A 19,042-nucleotide genomic window follows, 5' to 3' on the forward strand; every position below is an offset into this window, starting at 1 on the left:
TTACCGCCCCTTGAGGAGCCTAAGACCCTGAGGCCACAGCTAGCCACCGCAGCTTCAGCAATGGAGGCTTTGAACACCGCCCACTCCGGCTCAATGCCCCCAACCTCCACAGGAATGCCAGAAAAACTCTGCCGGAGGTGTGAGTTGATGATACCTAGGACGGGGGCCTCCTCCAGACGTTCCCAGTTCACCCGCACTACTCGTTTGGGCTTACCAGGTCTATCCGGAAATTTCCCCCATTCCCTGATCCAACTCACAACCAGATGGTGGTCGGTTGACAGTTCCGCCCCTCTCTTTACCCGAGTGTCCAAAACATGCGGCCTCAGATCAGATGACACGATCACAAAATCGATCATTGATCTTCGGCCTAGGGTACTCTGGTACCAGGTACACTTATGAGCACCCTTATGTTCGAACATGGTGTTTGTTATGGATAATCCATGACTAGCACAGAAGTCCAATAACAAACGACCGCTCGGGTTTAGATCAGGGAGGCCGTTCCTCCCCACCACGCCTCTCCAGGTGTCTCCATCGTTGCCCACGTGGGCGTTGAAGTCACCCAGCAGAACTACGGAGTCCCCTACTGGAGCCCCATACAGGACTCCATTCAGGGTCTCCAAGAAGGCAGAGTACTCTGAGCTGCTGTTTGGTGCATACGCACAAACAACAGTCAGAGTTTTCCCCCTGACTGTTGTTTGTGGGGTAAACTCCAACACCGCGGCACTCAGCCGGGGATTTATGAGTATCCCCACACCCGCCCGGCGCCTCACGCCCTTGGCAACTCCGGAGAAGAATAGAGTCCAACCCTTATCCAGGAGTACGGTACCAGAGCTGAGACTGTGCGTGGAGGTAAGCCCCACCAGATCTAACTGATAGCGCTCCACCTCCCTCACAAGCTCCGGTTCCTTTCCCCACAGCGAGGTGACGTTCCACGTCCCCAGAGCCAGCTTCTGCCGCCCGGGTCTGGTCCGTCGAGACCCCTGACCTTCGCTGCCACCCATGTGGCTGCGCACCCGACCCCAACGGGTCTTCCCACAGGTGGTGGGCCCATGAGATGAAGAGAGGGGGGGTAGTTTGTTCGGGCTGTGCCCAACCGGGCTCTGTGGCAAACCCGGCCACCAGGCGCTCGCCATCGAGCCCTCCGTCTGGGCCTGGCTCCAGACGGGGGCCCCGGGCTTCCTCCGGGCCGGGTCACATCTCCTCTTTTTCCGATATTCATTGAGGATTTTTGAACCATTCTTAGTCTGGCCCCTCACCTGAGACCACTCTGCCATGAGAGACCCTACCAGGAGCACAAGGCTCCAGACAACACAGCCCTCAGGTTCACAGGGACACGCAAACCTCTCCACCACGATAAGGTGACGGTTCCAGGAGAGGGGTCGAAGGTTCCATTGCGATGAATTCGTCTTCAAACTTACAATCTAAAATATGCCATCGCCTTCTGTGATAAGTTGTTCAACTTGTGATGTTGTGATAGAATATAAACACTAATTTAGACTAATATTGTCGGAAGGAAGAGCGCCTCGAACTAAATGAAAGTATGGGGCGTTGACAATAAGCAAATGCGCGTTCACGCGAAGGGGGGTCGTAATATGCGGGGGGGTCGAAATTCGGCACAACACCGGTCTTTATGCGGAAATCGGAAAGACTGTCAGTCCTGTGTGTTCAAAGTTCGCTACGTCACAGCTGATTCGCAAAATGTGTTTCCATCTCCCATTTTGCGAATTTACTCTGTTTCACATTTATCAAAAACCACCTCAAGCGAGCGGATAAACTTTTTTGCGAATTAGAGGATTTTGATGCAAATTTTGGTGTTTCCATCACCGTTTACTGATTCGATACTTCAAAGTTCGCATTAAATTAGGGGGATGGAAACGCACCTACTGTGTCTGAGTGGAACCCTTCCTCTATCCCCTCTGTTTCACTGTGGGTGAGTGGAACCCTTCCTCTATCCCCTCTGTTTCACTGTGGGTGAGTGGAACCCTTCCTCTATCCCCTCTGTTTCACTGTGGGTGAGTGGAACCCTTCCTCTATCTCTGCTCCTCTGTATCCAGTGTTGGCCTGTCCTCCATGACCCCTCCCCCCGGGCCACTGCAGGTACCTGGCCCTGGTGTCTGCGCTGGCGTCCGGAGCTGATTGGCTGTTCATCCCCGAGGCCCCGCCCAAAGAGGGCTGGGAAGACCGCATGTGCTCCCGTCTGGAGGGGGTGCGTCTAGGAGACACGTGGTCCGATACGAGGGGAGAGGATCTGGATGTTTGGAGTGCTTTTTGATCAGCCTAGCTGGATTAGGATTACATTTTGAGCAGGGTTTTGAACAGGGTCAGTTATATCATGGGATTGGGTTGGAGCTAGCAGATTGTGGTGGGGTTGTGACTAGCAGATTGGGGCAGGGCTGGAGCAGGAAGAATATTCGGACAGTAAGGATTGACTATTGACAGTCAATAGTTCTAGTGTTGACTAATGAATCCTCCTCCACCAAGCCAGCCACATCCTATAATTTATTGTGTGTGTGTGTGTGTGTGTGTGTGTTTGTGTGTGTGTGTGTGTGTGTGTGTGTGTGTGTGTGTGTGTGTGTGTGTGTGTGTGTGTGTGTGTGTGTGTGTGTGTGTGTGTGTGTGTGTGTGTGTGTGTGTGTGTGTGTGTGTGTGTTACAGAGTCGCAGCAGAGGTTCCAGGCTCAACATCATTATCGTAGCAGAAGGAGCCATCGATGATGAAGGCAAGGCCATCAGCTCCAACTACATCAAGGATGTGAGTTTTCATAGTGCTTTGTTGGACCTGTCAGCAGTAGGGATGTCCCGATACCACTTTTTCACTTCAAATACCAATATCATTACGATACTTTGTTTTACTCTTGAAAAAAAATAATATATCGAAGCACTTTGCTCATGATTGCCAATTAGCCACCTAAAAACACACACAAAAGAAAAGTTGCATGGCTTAAAGGAGAAATATTATGGTGTTTTCCCAAAAGTAAACATAGTATTTGAGTGCCAGATAACATGTTTTTGAAGCTGTTTGCTGGAAATAGCTTTTAGGAAAAAAAATCGTGCCTACCGCAATTCCCCTCTGTCTCAGTCCCTTCAGAATGCGCTGTTTCTGGTGTCTGTAGCTTTAATCCAAATGAGCTGCTGCCCATTGACCAATGAGCTGTCAGACTGAACCACAGCATGGAGGAGAAGGGATTGTTGCCGTGTGCGGACTCCAGGAGCTCTATATCTATATAATATAATATAATAATAATATTATATATGGGTATTTATTAGTGCAGTCAGTTTAACGCGTTATTAACGGCGTTAACGCAAACCAATTTTAACGGTGTTAAAATTGTTTTTTAATCGCAATTAACGCTCTTTTGGCTTGGCAAAAGTAGTTTTTTCACCTGCTGTCTAGCAACAACTAGTCACGTTAGAAAAAAACTACAACACCATACCGGATCTAGCTACACCGGAAACAAAACAACAGCACGCCGCACAACCTTGTTGGGGCAAGCAAGGATACGGAGCGGGTGAAAAACTCCTTAAAAGTGTGTGTGTGTGTTTGTGTGTCACTCTGTTCGAGCCTGCATGAGAGTTCAATGTTGTCATTAGCTGTTACGTCTTTCTGACCAATTGCAGTTCCATGCCCACCTGGGCTGTACCACTTCGGGAGGGGCCAGTTAGTGAGTGTTGCAGCTGTTGAGGGAGGTTGCGGGCGCACAGCACAGGCTGCCGGATGGCGATGCAAGGAACTTTTATCAACGCAATATTGTTATCCCGCAGTAATCAGCCCGACAGCCCCGAAACGTTAACGGCCCACCGGGAATTCTCCCGACTCTCCCGATTACCACTCTGCGTGCGTGCGTGCGTGCGTGCGTGCGTGCGTGCGTGCACGCCGTGCGTGCACGCCGTGTGTGTGTGGGGGTTGAAATCACTGCGGGTTTCTCTTAGATCCATCTTACCAGATATATTTATTATTGTCCTTCTCAACACTCTGATCTCACTAAAAGGCTAGCAGCACGAAATCAAGAGATATTTAGAATAGAAAAAAATGTGTGATTAATCGCGAGTTAACTATGACATTAATGCAATTAAATATTTTTTGTCGCTTGACAGCACTAGTATTTATATAATATTATATCACGGCCAAAAGCTTTTTGCGCCTCGGATGATATTATGAACTAGAAAATGCATTTCCTGCAGAAAATGCGGTGAGTGCTGTAGTATAAAGTGAGGTTGAAAATATATTTTAATAAGGCCACATAAAGAAACGTTTAAATGGCTTAAATCAAGTTGAGGGATTTGAACAAAAATTCAAAAGTCTAAATGGAGTAAACAATGTTAACATGCACACCATTTAAGAAAATGTAAATCATTGGAAACAAATAAAGTGACAGCTGAAGGAAAAGCGCAAAGCATTGCTAAAAATACAGAAATGTAAAATGAATTGAACTGAAGAATCTGAAAGGTCAAATGTATTGCACTGGTGTGTGTGTGTGTGTGTGTGTGTGTGTGTGTGTGTGTGTGTGTGTGTGTGTGTGTGTGTGTGTGTGTGTGTGTGTGTGTGTGTGTGTGTGTGTGTGTGTGTGTGTGTGTGTGTGTGTTTAAGAGAATAGCGAACCGGTGCGTGATTAAAAGTAGCCCAATAGAGCGGGGAAAACTGCCCAATCTGGCAACACTGCTGAACGTCCACACGCTCCAGCGTCAACGTAAAACAATGAGACCAACTGAATTCGAAGCCGGTATGAAACTAAAACTGGTTCTGAATAAAGTTTAAATGATATCGAAATTCATTTGGATATTATTGAAGATACAAGTGTGTAGATTTGTTAAATGGATTTCGAAGGCAGTGTTAATTTTGTCAGCTATTTTAGATTTAGTCTTAGTCTTTAGACGAAAATGCTTATTCGATTTAGTAACATTTTAGTCATTGTTTTCCTTTGTAGTTTTAGTTTAGTTTTAGTCGACGAAAAGTCCTTACATTTTAGTCAACTTTTAGTCATTACTTTTAGTCAAAATGTTTTCTCTTTTTAAACTAGTTAAATTAGGCTAACCCACCCCATATATATGGACACCTGCTAAGTTGTTCCCATCAAATAGAGTAGTAAAGTGAAAACGTCACGTTGTCCTGGCAACCGGATTTTCAGTTCTAAACAACCGAACGAGAGATGGCGTTCTCCATTGCTTCCATGTGTTGTTTCTTTCAAAATGAAAATAAATGAATTGGTGAAAATCACTACCAATCGAAACATGTCGAGGCGTTCATAAACGTTAGTTTAGTTTAGTTTAGTTTTTTTGAATATGAAGACAATCTATTCGCAATATTACTTGCATCATTTCTAAAGCAAACTCGCAAATCAATTCGCAAAAAAGTCGTTCCTGTTCTATAAAAGGTTCATGTGGCATAGGATTTCCCCTTGTTAATTTGGTTTGTGTAGAACCGAATATCGGTTGCTATCGAAACGTGACGTCACACTTTAGTACTCTTGTCTCTTCAGCCTTCAAAACGATAGCTGGTAAATTGTGAAAACTGCATTCAACTGTAATCAGAAAACGCGGTTAATGCTATAGACCCCATAGTATTTTGGGTATATAGGCTGGGACCAATTTCAAAGTTCACCTTATGTGGAAAGTATAGACCGTCACGATTCCCATTGAAACGAAAAGCGTGTGATTCTCTACAAAACGAGAGCTGGTAAATTGTGAAAAATTAATTAAACTGTAATCAGACAACGGGATTATATGCTAAAGACCCTAGAATATCTGTGGTATAAAGGCTGGGACGAATTTCGAATTATAAATATGTACAATAAATAAATAAAAAATATGTGCATAACGTTAGCTCATAGCTGAGTGGACTATACCTCCCGTTGCCAAGTCGTAGCTAAGGTCCGTCCTATTTACTGGAGTGAACAGGTGCATTAAGAACCTTACGGAAGTGTAATGATTGGAAAATATCGTGCATTTTTAATGTCCAAATAGCACACCACTAACATTTTAGTCCTGTCTCGTCTCGTCAACGAAAACAAAACGTACATTTCGTCATTGTTTTTATTATCAAAGATCGATTTTTAGCTCGTCAACGTCTCGTCTTAGTCATGGAAAAAAGGTTGTTGATGAACATTTTTTGTCATATTTTTCGTTAACGAAATTAACACTGATCGAAGGTAAATGGTTGAAAAATGATTGAGTTACAATGTCTTAAGAAGTAGGATTGTCAGAATGGGCAGACGTCTTCAATGAAAACAGCTGAAAACGAAGCCGTTATTAAACAAAAACTGATTCTGAAGAAAGTTGAAATGATATCGAAATTCCGTTTAGATATTATTGAAGATATAAGCATGTAGATTTGTCAAATGGTTTGATCGAAGGTTAACGGTTGAACAATTATTTAGTTATGTCTTAAACTGTTGAAGTCTTACTGTTGAAGTCAATGGGAGGACGGCTCCGCTGTCCTCCCATGACTCCCATTGACTCCCATGTTAAAAAAAATATTTGAAAAAAAGCGCATGATTCCAAGCTAATTTGAAGCATTTTAAAACTTGAATGGAGTCTTTAGGTGAAAATTTGAGGAAGGAGATAGGTCCTTAAGTTTGTAGAAAATAATATAGTAAGTAAGTAAGTAAGTTTTATTTATAGAGCACATTTACACACAGAATACACTGACCAAAGTGCTGTACAATAAGATGAAAATAATAAAAATAATAATGATAATTAAAAAATAACAATAATAATAATAATAAATAAAGATAAAAAGTGAATAAAATACAACAACACAACAATACATAGAGGTCATAATAATACAAAGGGGGAACATTCATTTCCAGGGCATACCACACAGCCATGAACAGGAGGTAGGCTAAAAGGTCAAGGGGCAAGGAAGGCCAGGGAGTAGAGGTGGGTTTTTAGCCTAGATTTGAAGGCAGAAATGGAGGGGGCGGATCTAATATCCAGGGGGAGCTGGTTCCACAGACGTGGAGCAGCAATGGCAAAGGCTCTATCACCTCTCTGCTTGAGCCGTGAGTGTGGCACATACAGAAGCCCTTTGTTAGAGGATCTGAGGGACCTTTGGGCAGAGTGGGGCTGAACAAGCTCAGTGATATAGGCCGGGGCCAGCCCATTGAGTGCCTTATAAACAAATAAAACAATTTTAAATTGGATCCTAAAAATAACTGGGAGCCAGTGCAAGGAGGCCAGAATGGGTGTGATGTGCTCGTGCCTCCTGGTGCCAGTTAAAAGACGCGCAGCTGCATTTTGGACCAGCTGCAGACGTCTGAGTGAGGATTGGGGGAGGCCAAGGTAGAGGGAATTGCAATAATCCAGCCGTGATGTAATAAAGGCATGGATAACTATCTCGAGGTCGTTGTGGGATAGGAAGGATTTGAGGCGGGAGATCACTCTGAGCTGGTAAAAACTATTTTTGACTACAGTGCTGATCTGTTTGTCAAGACAGAGTTCAGAGTCGAGGATGACACCAAGGTTTCTGGCATGGGGTTTGACAAGAGGCGTGAGGTGACCTAAGTTTGACAGTGCAGTGTGTCTTGCCTTGGAGGGACCAAAAATTATGACTTCAGTCTTGTCACCATTAAGATATAGAGGAAGGAAAGAAAGAATAAAACTTAAGAACAATAGTTGAGCGCTGCATGCAGCACTCACCTAATCATAGACTGCATCTGACGTCTCTGGTACTTCCACGACAAGTAAAGACTCGTAGTGGGGGATATCTCAGCCATGGTTGAGAAGAATTGTGGGAAAGGAACTTCGGCCTTGACTCTCTGAAGTCCATGAAATGCGACATGGAGAAAGAAAGGGATTGCACTCCGGGAGCTGAGCTGCCATACTGCCGCCGAGCTCGCCGCGCCGGAGCTGCCGGACTGCCGCCGAGCTCGCCGCACCGGAGCTGCCGGACTGCCGCCGAGCTCCCCCTCACTGGACCTGCCAGCTTTGGCGGTGTCACGTTAAAATTGTACCGGGGGCGAAAATTGTACCGGGTACGTAATCAGTTGTCCGTTGCCAGGCAACGGAGAACAGATTACGTAAGGGGTTGTCCGTTGCCAGGCAGGTTTCAATCGCGCTCATGTTGCCGAAGACAAAATAATATAATACAGATAACGGATCGCTAGATAACACTTGTTTTTACTTTATATTTGTATTGCATTTAATTGTTTAATCGAATTTAGCTAGTAAACTGAGTGTTTAATGTGTATCATAGTCTAGATAGCTTGTGTTAATTGAATTTCCTTAATTTAATTTAGAGAACAGATTATAGGTAATAGATAGATAGATAGATAATAGATGGGTAGTTAGGTGAGCAGGCATTTACTAACTGGTAAATGTTTTTTATTATTATTATTCACGTTATCCCCATAACATTTAGCTATTACTGTGTAATGCAATAGATAAATACAATGCAATACAATACAAATATAAAGTTAGGGACGCTAATAAATGTAATTTGTAAAATAAGTGTTATCTGTCTTGTCGCGCTCAATGAACGAGTTCACGAATATTCAAGAACCTTTCCACGTCATTCGACGCGATCGATCGTCTGTTGCCAGGCAGGTTTGGAATGGATTACTATGGATGACGTAGGCCGGTAAAATTTTAGCCCCCGGTACAATTTTAACGTGACAGCGGCAGTCAGCTCCCAGAGTACACCCGCTGGAGCAGCCGGAAAGCTTCGGCGGCAGTTCAGCTCCCGGAGGTCACCGCCTGACAGTGATGCCAGTAACGCGTTACTTAGTGGCCTCGGACCATTTTTTTCAGTAACAAGTAATCTAACGAGTTACTATTTCTAAACCAGTAATCAGATTAAAGTTACTCATCAAAGTCAGTGTTACTATTTTTTTATTTTTTTACCGGATCACTGATTGGCGTTGAGAGCGATGGAGTGGTGTGTGTGTGTCTGCCTGCCTGTCCGTCTGTTTGTGTGAGAGTGTGTGTGCCTGTGAAGCGTAAGTCTCCAAAGACTTCAATCTATCAGAGGCGAGTGTCGACCTTGACTCTCCAGAGTCCGCGCCACCAGTGGTTATTAGCGGCGGAATTGGTCGCGCGGTGCTGTGTGTGTGTGTGTGTGTGTGTGGAGCTGCGTCCGGTGATCACCCCATAAAGTGTGCGGTGATATTTTGTCTACGCATTAAAAGTTGGCGGAAGCGGTTGAAAGCCGTGTGTCAGTAGCTGCGTTTCCATCTAAAAGATGATGCGAATCTTTAGAAAGTTTGCAAAAAAGTAATTCGAATTAGGTGCGTTTCCATCAAGTGGTTGGAGCGGAATAGGGTGATGACGTTACACGTTGATGTCGGGAGGGTTGCTATGGCCGGTCGTTATGTGGAAATCGGAAAGACTGTCAGTCCTGTGTGTTCAAAGTTCGCTACGTCACAGCTGTTTCGAAAAGTGTGTTTCCATCTCCCATTTTGCGAATTTACTCTCTTTCGCATTTCTCAAAAACCACCTCAAGCGAGCGGATAAACCTTTTTGCGAATTAGAGGATTTCTATGCGAATTTTGGTGTTTCCATCACTGTTTACTGATTCGATACTTCAAAGTTCGCATAAAATCAGGGGGATGGAAACGCACCTAGTGTTTGCACCAAGGGCCGTAGCACCAAATTCCCGGCCCTGTATACAAGAGGTACTGATGGGCCCCCCCGAATTCCCCCTACCAGCCCCCTGCACAGAATTGTTGAGCGGGGTGGAAGACCAATTGTTGACGGGGGGAGAAGCAATTGTTGACAGGGGGGGGGCAAAAAGTTAGTATTGGCAAAACCAGTTTTTTATCGAAACTGACTCGGTCGTTTGGTAACTGTAGGCGGGGTACTTTCGGAAATGCATATCTCACTCAAAAAATCATGTACAGACTTTTTTCCAATTTTGTATGCGTGTGGGAGCACCAGAGACCCATGCAACACCAAACAATCCCAGGGAAATGTTGTTTTTATAATATGTCCCCGTTAAATCAAGTGAAAATATTTGAACAGAGTTCAAAAAGTCTAAATGGAGTAAAGAATGTAAACATGCACATAGTTTAAAAAAAAACGTTAGATGGTTGGAAACATAAAAAGTTTGAATACATTCAAGATAAAATATAGAATAGCTGAGCTGTTAAAGCTGATAGTTTGAAATAGATGAATCAAGTGTGTGTGTGTCATCACCTGTAGTAACCAGAAAAAGTCTTATTGACGTTGTTCATTCACATATAGTTAATCAAGATAAGCTCACAAAATGATGTGACCGTTGGACTCCTTGGAGTCTCTTTCATATGACAGATCGTTTGTGTCGATAGCATGATGTGAAAGGATCATTTCGGTTAGCATTTAGCTTCCACCCTAAGTACAATGGATATGTAAGAAACATCTAGGCTCTTGCATATGCCATATAAACCGGGTTCCCCAGATATATAATAATCCTATTTCCAATCGACTAATCATTTTAGAGCCAGCTAAGAAATTCCGTAATTGTTACGCTTAGCATTGTGTTTTTAGGTTAAATATGGACATTGTTTAGGCTCTGCAACGTCCGAAATTGTTAAACTGTGATCCGCTCTAGCCCAAGCTGGAGCGTGTGACTTGATCGCGTCTGTTTGGAATGAAAATCCTGTTATCACCTGTACACATTTTGAGATTAAATTTAGCATTTTGATTTGGCTGTTGGTAAAAGGTTTTCATGACATTATAAAGAGCTGTTATAAATGTTGTTAAAGTGTAGTCTGTGTCTCCTGTGTACTGTTCACTGTTCACTGTAAGAAAACAACGTGTGTGTGTGTGTGTGTGTGTGTGTGTGTGTGTGTGTGTGTGTGTGTGTGTGTGTGTGTGTGTGTGTGTGTGTGTGTGTGTGTGTGTGTGTGTGTGTGTGTGTGTGTGTGTGTGCAGCTGGTGGTGGATAGGCTGGGCTATGACACCCGGGTGACTGTCCTGGGACACGTCCAGAGAGGAGGGATCCCCTCCGCTTTTGACCGGATTCTGGTGAGTTCACAATACTCCCTTACCTTTAACGTCTCCCTTACTGTACGTCCACACCAGGTGCAAATTTTTCTGTTCGCTTTGGTCGCTCAAGTCGCTCATGACGTACAATTCAATTATGCAGACGCATTTAAAGGAGCCGTATGCTTTTAGTAGGCCCTACAGACAGCCATATCAAAGAGTGAACTCTCCCATACACCTTGGCCATATTGCCGAGACAGTTTTGATTGTTGGATAAAGTGCTTCGACAACAAGTAGGACAGTGATTCCCCCCAAAATATAAAAAAAATCCTAAAATGTAGGCTAATTACAGCCGAGAACAAAAAGCCCTGCGTGCTGTAGTAGGCTAGTTAAAATATGTTTCACTGATCTGCATCTGCAAATCATGATCTGCACTCATTCGTCGCACTCAAAACAAATAGACATTGGCGCACATGGCTAATTTGCATACGTGCACAGGACTGGTTGGCTCCGCAAGGCAAATAATGGAACATATCTATCTATCTAGGCCTATCTGTCTGTCTATCTATCAACGCATGTCTAGTTGTAATGTGATGTATTGTGTGTATGTCCAGTCAGACTTGTTCTGTGTGGTCTTGTAGGCTACTGTCCTGTGTGGGCCGAACCACCTAAATGGATTCCCGACGATTTGTGTCGTTTGGTAGGCCTATTAATAAAGACTTGACTAGGCTATCTATCTATCTAGACTATTTAATTAAGAATTATTCACCTCAGGCTCCGTGAATAGTGGGGAATAGAGGGATAAAAGACAAGAGATATATCCCTTGTCATTTATCCCTCGTCTTGTCGATTAGTTTGTTTATGTGACGATTTCAAAAACTTTTTTGGTTTTGTTTAAAGCATGCTACACGCGATTGGTTGGTTAGATTGGTGGCATGGAGAGCAAATGAAAATGATTCCCGCTTAAATACGAACGTTCTAGATGTATAAATCCTCCCGCTTGTCATCACTTGGTATCCAAACCACTATGGCGTTTCGATCTCTGAACTGAAAAAGGGTTGGTTCATACAACACCGGGTGCCCAGTTATTAGCCGCGATTAATACTTCAGCCGACATTTTGTTCAGTGAGTGAATAAAGGTAGGTAGGAACCAATGTGCCTGCCGGTGTTCCCTGGGATCCACGCAAGCGAAGAGCGTCTACATTCCGATTGGCTGTCAGTGTTTGGCCGCTGAAGCGCGTCATAGTCATTTGCATAAAGTTAAAAAGTTTTCATCTTCTTTTTGACGCTCTGGTCGCTCAACTTTGGCCGCTGGTAGCGTTGGTCGCTTTGGTCGCTTTGGTCGCTCTTGCCCATAGAAAGTGAATGACTTCCGGCGATTTGGTCGCTCAATTCGCTTCTGGTGTGGACGTACAGTTACAGTTGGAGAGGACCCCTTAAGTTCTCCCTTACAGTGGGAGAGGAGTCCTAATGGGGCATTTCCACTTCTCCTCTTCGGCCCAGCCCGCCTTGGCCCAGTAGTGAATGTGCGGTTTGGCCCAGCTCAGTTACGGCTCGCGTTTCCACCGCCAACAGTACCCTTATGGTAGGGCGGGGTTTAAGCCGGATGGCGATGGCACCTACGTAAGCATCGTGACCTCATAGCAGCCCGACACAGTTCAGCCTGCTAATAAATCCAAGGAAAAAGAAGAACGCGACACCATAAACAAAGAGCAAAAATGTAGGACATCAAAGAAGGACGTCAAACTTGTGCGACATTTTCTTAAATCAACAAAGCTTTCGCCGTTTTTCCAGAAATACCTTGCGGTTACTGTGTTTGTTTGTTGCCCGGGAGTGACGATTCTGTTGACCAATCAACGGACGGCATGTGTAACTCAAACTTGTTGGAACCCTTTCGGACGTCTCAGTACCCCAACGGAGGAAATGCGACTCATCTACTGCGAGATGAGTATGGCTCATCAAGGCTTGGTCCGGACCCTGCCCACTTTTGACGGTGGAAACGCGAACCGGACCGACCCGTACCCATCGGTGGAAATGCGCCATTAACGTCTCCGTTACCGTGGGAGAGGAGCCCTTAACGTCTCCCTTACAGTGGGAGAGGAGCCCTTAAAGGGGACCTATTATGCTTTTCGACTTTTATGACCTATAACCATTGTTATAATGATTGATAGTCATGTTTAACCATACACAAAAAACGATGTAGATTTTCGGGAAACTCTTCCTCTCATCTCGGCGCTTTCAGCATTCTCTGTCAACGCTCGTTTTCGTCCTTCTCCGCCCCCTCACCCCCCTCCTGCCAACCCAACTCTGTTGTGATTGGTTACCTTCCTTGAAGCGCACGCGCGGGCAGATTTGACCAGGCATATGGGGGCGCGGCAGGAGTGCCTCTACGTAGATGATTACCCGGAAACGTGAACAAGTGAATCGCAAACGTTGTCCCGAGTGTTTAGCGCTCTGCACAGCCACCCCAGACTGTCAGCAGGGAATACGTCGAAATGCATGTACGTCATTATTTGACACTTTAGTATGGTTAAACATGACTACCAATTATTATAACAACGTTAATAGGTCATTAAAGTCGAAAAAATAATAATAGGTCCCGTTTAAGGTCTCCCATACAGTGGGAAAGGAGCATTAAAGGGATAATTCACCGGTGGAGGCATGAATCTGTATTGAAAGTGGGTCATATATTTAGTCGAATAGTAACATAAATCTCAAATTTTGTGCCTCCTTGTCCGAGAAACGGCAGACATTGACTTTCTGGCGCTTGCGGATTGAAGACGACAACATCCACAATACCAATCAGCGTTCACTCCCTGAGGGACGTAACATAACAGCCAATCAGCGTTCACTCCCTGCAGTCCAGCGTAAACAGCAGCATGGAGGAGAAGTGATTGCTGCCGTTTGCGGACTCCCGGAGCTCTATATCTAAATATAATATTAGATAATATAGGTATCTATGTAATATAATACAATATATAATATCACGGCCAAAAGCTGTGTGCGCCTCCGGATGATTATGAATTAAAGACTGCGTCGGGTTCTCGGACGTCTCTGGTGATTCCACAACAAGTAAAGACTCGTAGTGGGGGTTATCTCGCCTGAGTCCTGCACTGGTTCGGGTACCCGACGGGTGTACCCCACGATTTCGATGAAACGGGAAAAATAATGTAGGTACTGTGTCGGACACGGGTGCTGGTCGGGTCGGACGCCTGAACAGTGCGGGTCGTTCGCGGGTTTTGCAATCGCGAGCGAGACTTCTCCGATGCTGGAGATGTTATTCAGGAGCAGAGGAGTAAACTAAAACCGTCCACAGTGGATGATGTGTTTTTTTTTGCACAGCAATCTTAAGCAGCACGGAAAACACCAGATAGTGTAATTCCCAGGCTTTACAATTAATGTGTCTAATTTCCCTTCGCAGTTCACCATACTTCAGATTGATGTGGAAGTGGAAGAACCAGCGACGTCAGAGAAACCGATGGAGTCGTTTGAGATGATATTATGAATCAACGACTGCGTCGGGTTCTCCGACGTCTCTGGTCCTTCCACATCAATCTGAAGTTGCAGTTCAATCTGGACTTCAGAGATTCAAAGCCAACGTTTCTTCCCCCAATTCCTTCTCCACCATGGCCGAGAATCAATACATGGGTCTCCACTTCGGCTGTTCCCCATTGCAAATTTGCTTCTGACATGGTCGGAGGTTTGAGTCGTTCTAGTTCTCTAGCTAAGCGGTGAATAAACATGGCGGACATTGTGTTTACATCTTGTACGCAAGCTCCCGCCCCCTCATTCCTTATTGGTGGGCTTACAAATTTGCGAAACCAGTGGTTTTTAGTCCTCGGCCCTTCTAGCAGGCAAGCAAATTTCTGCTGACATGACATCAAACGCGTCATTTGACATCGGGTCAGGAGAAATGTGGACAGCTGGACCAAGGGAAGAATGTGTTAGACTGGGGGAAGAAATTATTTTTTTTCTATATTATAATAGCGATTTTATAATGATAGAACGCTGGTTCTGTATCGGTGAAATATCCCTTTAAGGTCTCCCCTACAGTGGGAGAGGAGCCCTTAAGGTCTCCCCTACAGTGGGAGAGGAGCCCTTAAGGTCTCCCCTACAGTAGGAGAGGAGCCCTTAAGGTCTCCCCTACAGTGGGAGAGGAGCCCTTAAGGTCTTCCTTACAGTAGGAGAGGAGCTCTTAAGGTCTCCCCTACAGTGGAAGAGGAGCCCTTAAGGTCTCCCTTACAGTAGGAGAGGAGCTGTCACACTAAATTTGTACCGGGGGCAAAATTTGTACCGGGCGCGTCATCAATACGTAATCCAGTCCAAACCTGCCCGGCAACAGATGATCGCGTCGTCCGTTGCCGGGCAACGGACGATCGCGTCGAATGACGTGAACATTCGCGAACCTGCTATCTAGCGATCCATTATCTGCATTGTGCCATTTCGTCCTTGACCTGCTTTAAACACTCAGTTTACTTGCTAAATTGGATTAAACAATTAAATACAATACAAATATAAAGTAAAAACAAGTGTTATCTTTAATGATATCAACATCAGTTATTAGACCGTCACACGGAGCATGCGCAATTGGATTGGCGCGCTGCATGTTGATGTCTGTTCCAAGATACATCGTGTGTTTATTAAGGAACCCAACAAAACATTACATTATCTAGCGATCCGTTAACTGTATTATGTTATTTCGTCTTTGGCAACATGAGCCCGAATGTTTTTTGAAACCTGCCCGGCAACGGACGACGCGATCATCTGCTGACAGGCAGGTTTGTGGATTACGTAATGATGACGCGCCCGGTACAAATTTTGCCCCCGGTACAAATTTAGTGTGACAGAGCCCTTAAGGTCTCCCCTACAGTGGGAGAGGAGCCCTTAAGTGTGTGTTTGTGTGTGTGTGTGTGTGTGTGTGTGTGTGTGTGTGTGTGTGTGTGTGTGTGTGTGTGTGTGTGTGTGTGTGTGTGTGTGTGTGTGTGTCTCCAGAGCAGTAAGTTGGGCGTGGAGGCGGTGGTGGCGCTGATGGAGGCGTCCCCCAACACCCCGGCGTGTGTCATCGGCCTCTCGGGGAACCAGGCCGTCCGGCTACCTCTGATGGAATGTGTGGAGATGGTAAGAGCCTCTCTGTTTGGGCGGAGGTGGTAAGAGCCTCTCTGTTTGGGTGGAGGAGGTAAGAGCCTCTCTGTTTGGGTGGAGGTGGTAAGAGCCTCTCTGTTTGGGTTGAGGTGGTAAGGAGCCTCCATCCATAATGACATCTATCTGGATACAGTGGGTAAAACAAGTATTTTTTTCCATTGTTTGTCGCCTGTGTGTGTGCAGACTAAGCTGGTGCAGACGGCCATGCAGGAGAAGCGCTTTGATGAAGCCATCAAGCTGCGAGGAGGGTCAGACGCTAAGTCTATGTTTTACTGTACACTAACACACTGCACCTTTTTAAAATATGAGGGAAATACTTGGGAGCTATTTAAACTAAAGTGCACACTAGGTATAGTTGTTTTACGCAAGATGATTCCTTCCTGAATAAACGTGTATGTTTAAAATGCAAATATACAGCATTGATGAATGCAAACACATTTCTGATTAGCCTTTTTCCTTGCATATAGAGAAGCATCAGCTCTAGCAAACTAAACATACAAGTGTTTGCTTCATTCTAGGAGCTTTGAAAACAACTGGAACGTCTACAAGCTACTGGCCTTCCAGAAGCCGGCGCTGATCAAGGTAAAGCCCTCCTCCTCCCCGCCCACCTTATTTTTACTACCACAGGCCTGATAGGGTTCAGGTGTGGTGCCTGAATTCAGGCTTGGCCTCGGCCATGTATGTTTTCAAGAAAAGTGAAAATAGGTGAGCGGTGCCTTTTTAAAATGTCTGGTCAACACGTCAACCTACCTGACCTTTTGATTGACATGTCTTCCACCAACTAGGTGTAGTCTATATAAGGAAGTATTTTACCTTTGTATGTTTGCTCTGAGGATGGTCTGAATGGGACTGAAAACGTTTTGCATGCACTTTGGGTAGCACTTTACACTTTTATGCAATAAAAACTTATTGTTGCATAATATTGTCCTTTTATTGTCAAGAAAGGCAATTCTCTATTGTGTCTTCGAATGTATTTGATCATTTCAGGCACAGATAATTTCACTTCCTATCAGCACTGCTACCAGGGCAAACCTGCTCTCTGGGTCTTTTATTCCATCGTCATTGGCTCCTCCTGTCCCTGATTGTGGTTGGTCCATCCTCATTGGTTCCTCCTGTCCCTGGTTGTTATTGGTCTATCCTCATTGGCTCGTCATGTCCCGGGTTGTGATTGGTCCCTGGGGGGATACAGTTGCTGCAGCCCCTCCGTGAACCCCGGTCCACTTCCATTTGTCTTGTGGCAGAAAAAAACCTGACAATGTTTAGGAGAAGGTTATCCATACCTGTTGAAGTAGCCACTCGTCTCTTGACTTCCACTCATTTGTCCATCACGGTTTGATTGGCACATTTTTTTATTGGCCCTCCTTAATTGAATTTTTGTGAATAACTGTATCCCAGTAGTAGAGAAGATAAAGTGAGATAGTCAGGACTGTGTTATCCTCTAGTGCTCTCTTGACCCCAAGCCTTGAAACATCTCTTCAGCAGCTCTGTCTGACTGGTCTGATAACCGTCTGTAGAAACTACCTAAAGTGCTTTCTTGGCTACGGCTCACCCCCCCCGCCACCCCCCTTCCACCCCGTGCAGAGCAACCACACCATGGCCATTCTGAACGTGGGGGCGCCTGCAGCAGGGATGAACGCTGCCATCAGGTCTGCCGTCAGAGTGGCCATTGCTCATGGGCACAAGGTTTACGCCGTCAGCGACGGCTTCCAAGGGCTGGCCACCGGAGCGGTGAGCGCTGGGGTCCATCGTGGGCTCAGGTTTTATATGAGGCGTGTTGGCAGGCCAGGTCATATCACTTTATGTTGAGCCAGTTGTTGTCAACTGTTTACCTGCAATAGAAATGTTCATTTACTCTTTTACAAAGAATATATTATCAAATAATATGTAATGCTGGCTAATAATACTAGCCATAACAAATAAAAATTGAGATTAGGTCCGTCTTTCCTTTAAAAAAAAAAACATGTTATAGAAATATTACATTCCACTTCCATTTACCATTAGACATATAAAGTGCATGAATCTTCATCATATATTTAAATCCCCTGTTTTCTGCTGCAGAGGGTGGCTGGAAACACTGTAAACAGTGGTTAGGTAAGGTTTAGATTTAACCCCCGATGTACCCGACCTCTGCAGGTGAGTGAGATGACCTGGCACAGTGTGGCTGGGTGGACTGGCCAAGGGGGCTCCCTGCTGGGAACCAAACGGTGAGACCCCCAAGGACTTATAATGTTATCATGTTAAATTCACCTGATCTAAAAAGCAGGGCCAATAGGGGGTTGATGTCCTGGTGTCTCTGTGGCTCTCCTTCAGAACACTTCCCAGTGCCTTCATGGAGAAGATTGTGGAAACCATCAGCAAGTTTGGCATTTCCGCTCTGCTGGTGATCGGCGGGTTTGAGGTACAGGTTGTTGTTTATGAAGGGGAACTGTTGAAGAGGGCAACTCTGTTCCCGCTAGGTCAACTCAATTTCTGCGAAAAGGTTGTACCATCGAATAAATTTTTTCAAATCGGACAACGCTTATCTCGGACAACGCTAATCTTTCTTTCAGCACATAAGGGATGATGTTGCAGATCGTTAATGTCTAAGTGTATGAAGATCAATCTCTTGCATTACAAACTAGACATGTGTGGTAGTTTCCCTTTAATTGAACAGCATATTGTGGTTTCCCTTTTTATTACTGGTCGGTCACTAGTGAATACAGGGTAGGATCGTCTAATGGATATTACTATTAAACCGCCACAGGTTTGAGGGGTAAGATCTACAATGTCTCAGTCTACCTAGTAGATAGTCTACCTAGTCATCTAGATACCTAGGCAGAATCCCAACCGGCTCATTATTGACGGATACCATTTTGACCAAATGTACCTCATGATTACTTTCGATAAAGGTTTAAATAAAGGTAGCGCTAGATAGAACCATTACATTTATTGAAGGTATCGGTTCTACCTAGCATGACCTTCTAACAAAGGGGATGGCAGATAATACTTTTAGGAGTACTGTAGAG

At 44.9% G+C, this 19,042-nt stretch overlaps 1 protein-coding gene across 1 annotated transcript in view; it reads left to right on the top strand.

The window, feature by feature from the left end:
• Positions 1-19,042, top strand: part of pfkla (phosphofructokinase, liver a) — a 34,748-nt gene that overhangs the window by 12,794 nt on the left and 2,912 nt on the right. The window contains exons 7-15 of the mRNA XM_030343212.1: positions 2,098-2,206; positions 2,656-2,751; positions 10,845-10,937; positions 15,888-16,013; positions 16,221-16,285; positions 16,556-16,619; positions 17,619-17,765; positions 18,171-18,241; positions 18,348-18,435. Coding sequence (XP_030199072.1) covers positions 2,098-2,206; positions 2,656-2,751; positions 10,845-10,937; positions 15,888-16,013; positions 16,221-16,285; positions 16,556-16,619; positions 17,619-17,765; positions 18,171-18,241; positions 18,348-18,435 — 859 coding nt within the window. The remainder of the gene's footprint in view (positions 1-2,097; positions 2,207-2,655; positions 2,752-10,844; positions 10,938-15,887; positions 16,014-16,220; positions 16,286-16,555; positions 16,620-17,618; positions 17,766-18,170; positions 18,242-18,347; positions 18,436-19,042) is intronic.

This window comes from Gadus morhua, chromosome 20 (genome assembly GCF_902167405.1).
Source record: "Gadus morhua chromosome 20, gadMor3.0, whole genome shotgun sequence".
Taxonomy (NCBI): Eukaryota; Metazoa; Chordata; class Actinopteri; order Gadiformes; family Gadidae; genus Gadus; species Gadus morhua.